Source organism: Branchiostoma belcheri, unplaced genomic scaffold (assembly GCF_001625305.1).
Source record: "Branchiostoma belcheri isolate BF01 breed outbred unplaced genomic scaffold, Haploidv18h27 scaffold7, whole genome shotgun sequence".
Classification (NCBI taxonomy): Eukaryota; Metazoa; Chordata; class Leptocardii; order Amphioxiformes; family Branchiostomatidae; genus Branchiostoma; species Branchiostoma belcheri.
The window spans coordinates 1,443,936-1,455,253 of NW_017804353.1; the positions used below are offsets into that span (position 1 = coordinate 1,443,936).

General features: G+C 41.7%; 1 protein-coding gene and 1 non-coding gene across 2 annotated transcripts; one reads left to right on the plus strand and one right to left on the minus strand.

Moving 5' to 3' along the window:
• Positions 1 to 749: 749 nt before the first annotated feature.
• Positions 750 to 10,321, minus strand: LOC109484592 (peroxiredoxin-6-like). The gene is made up of 6 exons (XM_019787916.1): positions 10,122 to 10,321; positions 4,566 to 4,722; positions 3,876 to 4,016; positions 3,429 to 3,502; positions 2,923 to 2,995; positions 750 to 2,031 (listed from the first exon to the last, which is right to left on the minus strand). Exons 1-6 carry the CDS (start codon positions 10,211 to 10,213, stop codon positions 1,900 to 1,902), a joined length of 669 nt encoding a protein of 222 aa, XP_019643475.1. The 5' UTR covers positions 10,214 to 10,321; the 3' UTR covers positions 750 to 1,899.
• A 545-nt stretch (positions 10,322 to 10,866) lies between these two features.
• On the plus strand, positions 10,867 to 10,938 carry Trnaa-cgc. The gene has a single exon. It is a non-coding gene; the product is annotated as a tRNA-Ala (tRNA).
• The last annotated feature ends 380 nt before the right edge of the window (positions 10,939 to 11,318 follow it).

Genomic DNA, 11,318 nt, shown 5'->3' on the forward strand with positions numbered 1-11,318 from the left:
ACTTGTTGGAGTTAATGATCTCTGAGCAGATCATACAACGGCAAGACAGTTGTAACCATTAGCCACTCTGTAACCATTACCCGCCGAAGCTAAATGGCTGCATGGTGGGTAAATATATAAATGAGCTATTTTAAACCTTTTGTACATATCTCTCTTGGAAGTCAGGTCCACTAGAAAGCTAAGATTGCTAAGCTAAGATCAAATATTGGAACTCTATTACGGAACAGAACGCGCTACCCACACACCTAGTTACACAACCATCTGTCGACAGTCAAGTACGGGTTGGCCAGGGGAGTTGGCCAGCTAAAGAGTACAGTGTGCCGACTAATGTTAACACCACTGGCATGTTACCTGTCTATTTGGCCAATTTCTACTCTTTACAGCCGCTTCTGAAGCCTGTTAGAGGCTACACCACCCTAGCTAGGGCTTTGCCCCGTGAAGAATAAATATAAACACGTGTACGCTGAAACTATGTGGCTACCTGAGGAATAACTCTTATGCGATGGCGACGACAAAGCACGTAATTGGTGCTGAATAGAAAATACCAACATACATAAGCCGCATTCATACTTGAATATATATAGCCCTGTCCTTGGTGCTGAATTCTCCTTCCGTCGTTCTGTATACATTTTCCAGCCAGTTTTCTTGTTAGAGCATCTACCTTTAAAAAGTCTTATCATCAATTACATATTTTCAAGATCGCTATAGTAATACTAGAAATATCTGACAAATCAGCCAGTGAAAACCAGTTGAAATTGTGGGCACTCCCTTTATTTCAAACAGCTGAAAAATACTGTCCATCACAAGAGCATGTTAGCTATTCCATGTAATCTGAGCTGGGGCTGCCATGTTGGCATACAAACAGCAAGCCAATCAGAAAGCTGTACAGTTGTAATTTGTAACTCATACTTTTGTAGAGATGTTATTCTTGTACTTTACTGGTCTCTGTGTTGTTAGATCCATCCATTCCTTTGCTAAGCAATCACAAAAATGCTTCATTTTGTTGGATGAGCCCAGGACCATCACAGCAAAACTCCATGGTGAGACCAACTCTGGTGAAAACACCAGGGTGAGACCGATTCTAAATCTGTTAGCAGCTTAAGACTCTTTGGGGTTACACAAGGTCAGTTTTCACAATGATTTGGCAGCTGAGTACAGATTGAATGAAGGCTGTGTTTGTATTATATGTAGGAACTTCCTTACAAGATGGCAAGAGCCTGTGGTTACCTAGTACACAACATGATTTCCTCCTGAATCAGAATTAACTAAAATAACTAACTAGCAGAATTGATAGGCACTCACTTTGAGGGCTGATGTGTTTTCACCGTTTGGAAAAAGCCGATTATCAGATAAAAATTTCAGTATTAGGATGTTATTCATTCAAACCCTTCCAATGCCAATGGCATAATTATAACCTTCTGTGCCCATACCCTAACTCACTTCTTTATATTATTTATTCATTCAGATTAGTACAAATCCCACACAAATCCTAGTTAGTAAGGGTTAAGGGATAGAGTTTTATATAGACACTCTTCTGAATCAAAAATAGTTGTTAGGCTAGCAGCTATCTTTTTTGTTTTGATTGTACTTAGTCTGATTTAGTATCTTTGGAAGGATGCAAAATGTACAACTCAAAAAGAAGCTGAGATTATGTAGGTATATAATCTAGACTATATATGCATTGGCAATGCTAAGTCCTAGGAAACAGGAACAGGAAACACAACATTTTTTCCCTAGGCCTAAGCATATAATCTAGACTATTAGTATATCTGCATTGGCAATGCTAAAGCATATTGCCTTGTTGTAGAGTTAATCATATAAGGCTGAGTGCCACAGTGTCTCAAAAACAAGACTGGAGCCAGATTTGGTTTTGGGTGGTTGAAGGTTGGGAGAAACCATTTATTCCGGCATGGGGGTCATGCGCAGGTAGCCCTTTCCGGAGGGGACACTGAGAGTCTCCACCCCCTTGGGGAATAGGCCGGCCTCCTCCTCCTTCTTCACACTGGGCACCACCATGCACTTGTCTCCAACCTGGGAATAGAGGAGCAAGATATGGAGTTATTTGGTTTGTGTAACAAAAGAAAGAGGGAAAGACACAAACTTACAGTGGCTGACTCTAACTCCCGGAGATCAAACCCATGCCGCACGTGGCGTGTCAATCCACAGCCGAGCACATCACCGCTAGACCAAGAGGTCCAGGACCAATTGGGCTGAGCAGTTGGTGATGCCTATATACCTCGCTGTTACAGTAGAAAAGCAGAGGTCTCATCACCTGCTAATTTCAATCCCTGGCCAATTAAGTCATACAAAAGACTTTTGTATACATACTTGTTTCCTCTGCTTAGCACTTAGGCCATATTGATTTGATTATATGGATGACATCCTCTGAGAACCCTACAACTGATGCGAGCGTGCGAATAAAAAAAAAAGTTTGGCAAAAAAAAAGTTTCTTTCATTATGAAATCTAGGTGATTATGAAGGTTAAACAAATGACAAAGAGTATGGTATGGTGAATAATCTAATCTTTAAATCTATTTCTTTACATTTTCGTCTTTTTCGTTTGATTTTGGCATTCTACGACAATGGTATCATTTTCGAATATTTTTTTGGCAACTTACGGTATATATTTGCTCATTTTTGCATCTGTTTTGAACTATTTGCAGCATGGTTGAAAACTTTTTTTTTTTGGAAATGGCCGAAAATTGATGCGCGCGCGGATGTCATCCATATAATCAAATCAACATGGCCGTAGCATTTGTGAAAGAGTATGCACACCACTCAGCCTGGGTACCATCCTATTTGTATGCCGGGGCTCCCACACTCCCCCCTAAGAAATATTTCATTACCAGCTGCATGACCTAAGGCTACAGAACCAGAGATGGCACTGACTATCATATGCACCATCTGGTATGATGAGCTTACCTTCCAGTCTACAGGAGTGGCCACCTTCTTAGTAGCTGTGAGCTGCAGAGAGTCGACCACACGCAGGATCTCACTGTCAAACACAGACACAGTACAAGATGTTAGAGATAAATAAGTAAAGTAATGGGGTCATCATGGTGTTCTCTTTTTAGATTGGGTGTAGACAAAGTTTCCCATTGTTAAAGAACATTTTCCTGTCTAGTACATGTACCTTGGAAGGGAAATTGAAGAGATTTCAAATATTTATTAGTACACGTGTTATACAAAAAAAATCAATCATAAAATACATGTATAGGAAAGTCAGAGATTCAGAAAATTTATCCAGTTGCTTGAATGATTTTGTACTTTTCTAAGTACTTGGATGTTTAACCTTCATCAACATTCTAAGTGGTATTTATGTTTAAAGTGTCAGACATGGAAAGAGGACTTTCAGTAACAAACTGAAAACTGTGTAGTACTACAGACTTGCTGGGTTTATTGATAAGGAAGATCTATATAGAACGTACGTGAAGTTCCTGCCTGTAGTGGCAGGGTACAGCATGGACAGTTTCAGCCTCTTGTCTGGGCCAAAAATCATCACCTGGGAAAGGAAGGTATGAGTATAGTTACATGTAGTTAGTTAAGTTTCACTCTCCAGCATGAAAAACATGTTCTTTGACTGTTTCTTTCCCGACACTTCCTCTAGTTCAGATCAAAACCTAGACATTTCGCTGCAGTGCCATAACAAGCCACTAGGGGGCCCAAATCATTACATAATGTAACCCTATACCCCTACCTAGCTACCAAGTTTCATTACAATGCATCCATAGCTTCTTGAATTATTGTGCTAAACCACATACACACACATTCACACACACACACATACATACAGACATACAAACAATACCAAAAACATAACCTTCTGGTGAAGAAAACAAACTCTCAAACAAACACACAAACAAACAGAGACGTACAGCCCTGCATGTGAGCGGCATGCCAGCACCGGCAGACTCGTCCGGGTCGATCATACCCAGTGACTTGGCGATCTCCCGGCTGTCGTCCGCGATGATCGGGTACGGGAAGTCCCCCACGTGGTTAGCGTGGGACTGCACATCCTGGGGGACGAGAGAAAAAATTTAAAGAAAATTCAACATTGTTAATTTTTCTAAAGTACATAATCTTATTGTGAATGGCATGCTATAACACTTTCAACATTTATAAACAGGCCCCTGGTGGTTGGAGAAGAAGAAAATTAAAGAACGGGCTGAGGGGGGGTACAACGTCAGCCATGTTTGGGATTGTGTTCTTGCCAAAGCGAGAAGCAGTACTCCAGTCAAAAGCTGTGGAAGGTGTCTGATAGACACAGAAATGTCAGCACTTACATGTGTAGGTGAGAATTTTGGTTGTGTAAAACTAAAAGAAAACTCCTGTATCGTCTACTTTACAAACCTGATGAAGCTATTTTTGGAAATTATGTAGGGCTGTTAGAAGTGTTATGTTAACTTATGTAGCCCTACTAATCTGTCTCTACTCCTTGATCCAGCCGTTATGGCTGGCCATGTCATCGACAGGGCGGTGTCCTTTTTCCTTATTGTATGATGTCAAAAGCACTGTGCAGGGCTGTTTGAAGTGTTATGTAGCCCTACTAATCTGACTCCACCCACCTTGATCCATCCATTATGGCTGTCAGCGTCATCGCAGGACAGGGCGATCATCTTGACTCCCCTCTTCTTGAACTCCGGAGCCAGGTTAGCGGCCCTGCCCAGCTCTGTTGTACACACCGGGGTGTAGTCACGCGGGTGAGAGAACAGAATGATCCAACTGGGGAAAAGGCAAAACCAAACATTAACCATTGGTCCATCTTCCCCATATGTATGTACTATATATATATACTAGCATGTTGCAATCATGCCCCCAGACAGCTTAGGTTGGAACTTCAGACTATACCTACAGGCCCAGCCTTCTCAAAACAAGCCGGCTACCGGCGAAAATCGCCGCCTACTCAAATTTTTGCGCCGGCTACTTTCGTCAAAATTTTCAAATTTTTGCGCCGGCTACTTTCGTCTAAATTTTCAGAAAAACAAGTAAGCTCCGTTACATTTTCTCACAAACTTCACCGGCTCATTTCTTCTGACGAACTTCAGACAAATTTATGCTAGCTTTCTGGATCTGAAAACTGCTTCTTTCTTAGCCTCCTGTGCAGATTTCTAGTGCACGAGTCAGCGTTTGCTTCTACGAGCGGCCCGCGGCCGGCCAGAGCGGCCGAAACTTTACGGGGGGAGGGTCTTGTTCGGGGCTCGAGTTGTATCCGCGGAGCTGTATCGCTCGAGCTAGGCGGAACTTGCTTCGTAAACTCGTTGCTCACGAAAATTTATCAAGCCGCTACCTTCCCAACTTCTCCCGGCACTAGTAACATTCCTGTTACAAATAACTAGTACAAATCACGTCAAAAAATATCAAGACATGTATAGAAGCGTGTTCATATCTTTCATACACAGAGACAAATTTTCAAAAACAAATCGCCATCAGCGAGATTTCACAGCTGTTTCATTCATCAAAAGTTCTTGTCGATCGTAAAATGATCACTCATCTGTTGTCTCCACTAGTGTGGCATTTGTAGCTTAATCACGGCTAGCCAAAAATCAGCGTCAAACCCCGGAATAAAAACACACACACTCCGCATCGCTGTACAAAAACAGGAGCTTTCAGGCGCCATCTTGTCATGAATATTAAGTAGCAGCGTGCGATCGACGCTCTGATTGGTTCACCTCACATGACCTGCGTTCTGATTGGATAAGCGATGTGGCCAGCAGCCGGCAGCGCGGGAAGATTTTTCTTCGCCGGCAGGCTCTCGCCGGTGAAGAAGAGACACATTTACGCTGCTTTCTACGTTTTTTCTACGACTACTAAGCAACATCCTATTAAAGAAATACATAATTAAAAGAATTTTCGGGAAGATGTATATTTCTCTACGCCGATTTTTGGCCATTTTCTCGTAATTTTCTTGTTCAAGGAACCCGGAAGTCAGTGTACCGGGACGCGGGGTGAATTTCCATAGGGCATTTATGGATCGCACCCCGCTAGAATTAAACCGTCAAAACAGAAACAAAACTTCCAAAAAGCGAAACTGTGACATTTTTTCACATCCCAATGATTATGTTTTCGATCAAATTGACNTTTAAATATGCTTTCTTATTTTTCTGCATTTTGTGGCCGGGCGCAAGGACCGCGCGTAATACGATCGGAGTGGCAAACAATTTAAATATTAATTATACAGCCTTTTTCCGGAATTATTTGTGCACGAACAGTAAATTTTGGAGCCACAAGATTGCCATAAAAGCTGCTCAGAATGTACCAAAAACGATGTTTAGGGGTCTAATTTTTACGATTTCCTCCGGGGGAGGCCACCCGGACCCCCCCAACGGGAGGGGGGCCACCCCCCTCCCGTACCCTCCCCCTGCGAGCCGCTGCGCGCCTGCTACTTTTTCTTATCAGCCACCTACTCTAAATTTTTTTGAGAAGGCTGTACAGCTACAAGCTGACAATAATACTTTTCCCGGTTACCAAACCTATTTTAGCTGCAGAGTCTATTTCATCCTTTCTCCAAATAGAGAATGAAAGAAAGCAGGCTAACAATTAGGTACAAAAAAACTCTCCAAAGTCTTTTGACTATACATGACGATTTTACAATATACAGTGATGATACACGTACATGTATTGTAGCAGGTTTATCATTAAGTCCCATACCAAGTCTCTCTTTATACAACCTAATAAGTCAAATCAAGTCACAGGTTATTTCCTTGTGGTCTTCAATCACCCTTGTTCTTGGAAAGCCACTCAGTCCCCAGGTGTGGCCTCTTATAGTTATACAAGGCAGTAATACAGAGTAACTGATCACCCACAATCTCCTCACCACATCTGAGCTGTTCTACTACATAATCCATCAGCATGTCTGCAGAACGTACTGCGCCTGCGCAAAACTCTGATTTTTTTTCAGTTTTTGTTAGATGTTTGATCAACGTTGCATCGGAATTTTGCCTGTTGCAGATGATATATTTTCCGACATAACACAGCAGCTTCTGTGTCTGTATATGTATCTGTATATAGTGGTATACATATACATTCTAACTGCCTTTTTTTTTTAACACACCAGCTTCTGAATCTATATCTGTGAAGTCAGTACAACACCCTATAATGTAAAATACCATGCAGCTTCACAGGCATCACAGTGGCGCAGTGGCAGCTGGCTATATTACAGCGACCGACTGCATAAGGCCAGTGTCACCTACCAACAATACAATCTGGGTGTCTTTTTTAAACAAATGTACGTGCTGTAATGTGAGAATACAGGACTCAAAACACACACATATCTATAGCTAATAGCACTACTAATCCTATCAAGCAAAATGGTGTACCCAGTGTCCAACCCTTCTGATAAAGGGGGGCCCGCAAGCCCTTTTCCGTAGAGCGTAATCGGCCGTTTTAATTCTGCGTAGACGGACCGCTCTAATATTTTTGCGTAGAGCGTATTCGGCATTTTAATTCTACGTAATGCGTTGTAGCCACTTGGAATTTATCGTAAAGCGTAGTCGAGAGGTTTCCGAATTCAGCGTAGAGTGTTGTCGGGACCCCCCCTTGCAGGCCCTCATAAAGGACTAAGTAAGGGTACATGGGGTGAAAACCCAAATGTCAATCTATAAATGATAAGCATCAGTTCCACAAAGAACAGACAACAACGATATGTCATTACAAATAATTATGTTGTCTATGCAAATGACCACAAGAAATTTCAGAAGAGCTATTTCATTTAGGTTGATTGCATCTGAGTAGAACCACCTGTTACTGAGGTCTGGGCCATGACATCTCACGATTGTAATTTGTTGCAGGAATTATTCTTAAATTGCAGGACACACTAAAATGGTTATAACATGTACCTATGTCTAACGATGTGAAAAAGGATACTATTCTAGTAAATTACCATGACTCGTAGTCATGAAACAAGTATGATGCAGTCTGCCATACAAGTAGCTGCCAATGTGTTATTTGCCAAGAATGGTACATGTATCTTATGTTTTAACTTTTATATTGAACCTTTCCAAAAATGCCTCACATGTTTACAAAACTCTCCCAATCCAAGGACAAATGTACAATTAAGAAGCGACATTGCACAAAGGGTCACATAAGGTCACAAGTCACCCTGTTGTGTTCTACAACCTAATGCTTGAACATTAGCTCAGACATGCAACAGCTCTCAATGGCCTTAAACAGAGGTTGTAGATAGGAAGATTACATTCCTGTGAATCCAGCTTTGGAGCAGCTGCAGGAAATTATATTCTATCTCTGCTAGTAAGTTCAAGACTGAATGCATCAATCAATCAACCGCAAACACGAACAATGTAAAATGTTGTAAGCAGACGTGTTGGCTCAGTTTTTTTATCTTAAGCCATACATTTTTACACACCTCGGATACATACTACTACTGTATCACTAGGTACAGCCATTGATGTTAAAAATCATATGTATTTTTAAGCTCCTTGGTACAACACTTGGGTGAAATGACTTGCAAAAATGAGCTCAGACCTGCATTCATTTGCATAGAGGTAAAAGGACCCCTTAGAAGGCCTTTTGTCTGTAAATAAGAGTCTTGACATTTCACAGAAGTACTTGAAAACTTTTCGTGACCTGGTTCACGCATGAAGTAATTCAGGGCTTGAAAATGTTGTTTTATTTCCTGCATACTGGGGCGTTGGTGTAGGCAACAATTAATCAGACTAGTTTTACCTGCATCACACAATTTCTGTCCTTTGTACATGTAGTACGATAAAAAAATGTTATTGGTAGTGTTGTTTCAAAGCTTACAGTCTGCTATATAACAGAAAGCTCAGTGAAGAATTTCAGGCTAGTAATTAGTGCCACATGCTGGTTTTATCACGGTCCACTGCAGGTTAGGTATAAGCAAGGACATTGGAACCAATGTCCTTGGTATAAGTAGATATCAGAAATACCTGTACAGCTCCAATTTTACACTAACTGAAGTATACAGGTGGTATTTGGGGCCCTGTAATGGCAAGAAACCACCACAACAACAACTGTTTGAAAACATCATTTCTGCTTAGTCATCGCTGTTTGTGCGTGACACACCCCTCAAAATCACACCAACCACCTGTTGATCAAAATGCTTGCAAATCCAGCTCATAGGAATGAGAAATTGTACAACTGTTACAAACAGCATAGTTAAATACAAAAGATGTGTTTGCTATCTAAATCCCCAGACAAGCCAAACATGGTGACGTTATTTCTGTGTGCTGCTGCCAAAGAAAGTTTACCGTAACTGGCACCGCCCACCACCTATTGTGTTGACCACCTGCCCCAGGTGACATCTACACAACATGCAAGACTGGAAAGTTCACAGAAGGCCTGCTGTTGCAGATTTCTCGTGGGTTCTAGTCCCAATTGTGGGACAGTGAGTCGAGGTCAGGGGTTCAAATCCCAAGCCATACAACTGTCCTTGTACTAAACACCCTGATGAGTGATTTGCATGCAACCTAACCAAACTTAAGTACTGGTTGTGGCTGTCATCTTTTAGTGGGGAATTCAAGGGAAAGTATTGGTCCCATGTTTGAAGAGAGCCACACCTAGTGCAGGGGTACACCTAGATATGCAGTGGACCAAACCTACAAGTCTTTTGCAAACAGACTGGACTGCAGATGCAGGGTTCGGCTCAGTGTTTTACATGTTTTTGACGCATAGTGCATTTTCTGCACTACATGTATACTGTCTGGTATTACTGTATGGACTAACCAACACGTAACATATGTTGAACAAACATTTCTTAGAGAAAGAATCCTACAATTTCCACCTTCCAATGCCTCCTCCCCCTGACATGCCTGACCTACAGTCCTATGGACTTTAAACCTTTTGTAAGCAATCCACTGGCATGCAAGGCTGGCCTCCACCACGCCTTCCTACGGGGGTATGGATCGTAGATAGAATTCGGCTAAAAAGGAAGACTAGTATTGGCCAGGAGAGTCAGTCCACAGGCAAATGAACTCTACCCTGGCAAACCTCCCCTTGCCAATAATTCTGCCAATTGGGCTAAATTTTACTGTTTGTAACCCGTAGTGTTTCTCTGGTGGAGACTAAAACCATGGGGGCGGTGAACCTTGAAGCTAAGCGTGCCAACAAAACGTTGCAACAAAAGCTGGAGAGAAAAAACTTACGAATCCTTCATGAACTCGTGCATCTTCATGGACCCTTCGTTGGTCACGATGGCCACGTTGGGCATCTCATCTCCAAGGTTCAGAGGAGGCATGTTGTCTTGTCTTCTCGGTGGCTAAAACTTCAAGAAAAGCTGGAGAGACGTGACACGAACTCACGCAAGTGTGCAGTCTTTGGTGCAAAAGGGGGGAGGGGCGCAAGAAGACACGTAAGCCAGCTGGTGCGATCACGTGATATTCCGTCAGCCAATAGGAAGAGAGAATGGTTGACCACGCCCCCACACGTCCCAAACCCGGAAGTGTGGCATTTTTTTCTTGTTTATTCGGACGATAAAATCTCTATTCTAAAGCTATTTATAGCACATCCGCAAGATTCAACGACTTCTATACCACGCTCAATGTCTTTGAAACATATTCGCAAGCTAATACATGGACCGAAGGTGGCGAAACACGCTATAATACCGCAAAATGAAAGGATTTTAATAGCGCTTACTATTTCGACGTCTGCACACTTGGACCTGCAATTCAGAAAAAATCCGTAAGAGGCATCACTCTACACTCAATTCTTTTGTTACCGATCAAATAATGTTTATACATACCTATAAGCTATAACAACATAGTTGTATACCTTAATTTATTGTAATATATAAAAAATACGCGTTAGATATTGATAAAATTTTGAGTCATAATTTTACTACAAAGAATTCAGGGTTTAAGTATGTATTTACGGACGGCACATTTCGTGATTGGGGATGTAGCTCAGTGGTAGAGCGCGTGCTTCGCATGTACGAGGCCCTGGGTTCAAATCCCAGTATCTCCAGACGTGTTTTTGCTCCCTTTTTTTGGACCCTTCTGATTGAAAGTACTAAGTGCTACGCGATAACTGCATACTGTGCATAGATTTTAATTTTGTAATCGTCTTCGAATGTCTAAATAGTGTGTTTGCCTATGTTGTTTCATGTGTACAATGAAGAGTGTCACAAATCATTGTTTTTAATGCTCTATGCACTATGTAATAAGGACGAAATTCGGGTATTTGCCCGCGAGAGCCTTACCGAATAAAAATTTGAATTTGAATAAGTACGTTTACTCAAGCTACCTTTTCTAATTACAAATGTCATGTCCCCCCAATTTTTGTCGTCTATTCCCAACCAGAAGTTAGGATAGAAAATGTAATATATTAAGACTTTAAACTTGATA

Coding starts and splice junctions, on each gene's coding strand:
- LOC109484592 (XM_019787916.1), bottom strand. CDS start 10,213: ATGCCTCCTCTGAACCTTGGAGATGAGATGCCCAACGTGGCCATCGTG. Junction 4,723..10,121: donor CACGAGTTCATGAAGGATTC/GTAAGTTTTTTC, acceptor CCTTTTCCCCAG/TTGGATCATTCTGTTCTCTC. Junction 2,032..2,922: donor CCACTCCTGTAGACTGGAAG/GTAAGCTCATCA, acceptor CTCTATTCCCAG/GTTGGAGACAAGTGCATGGT.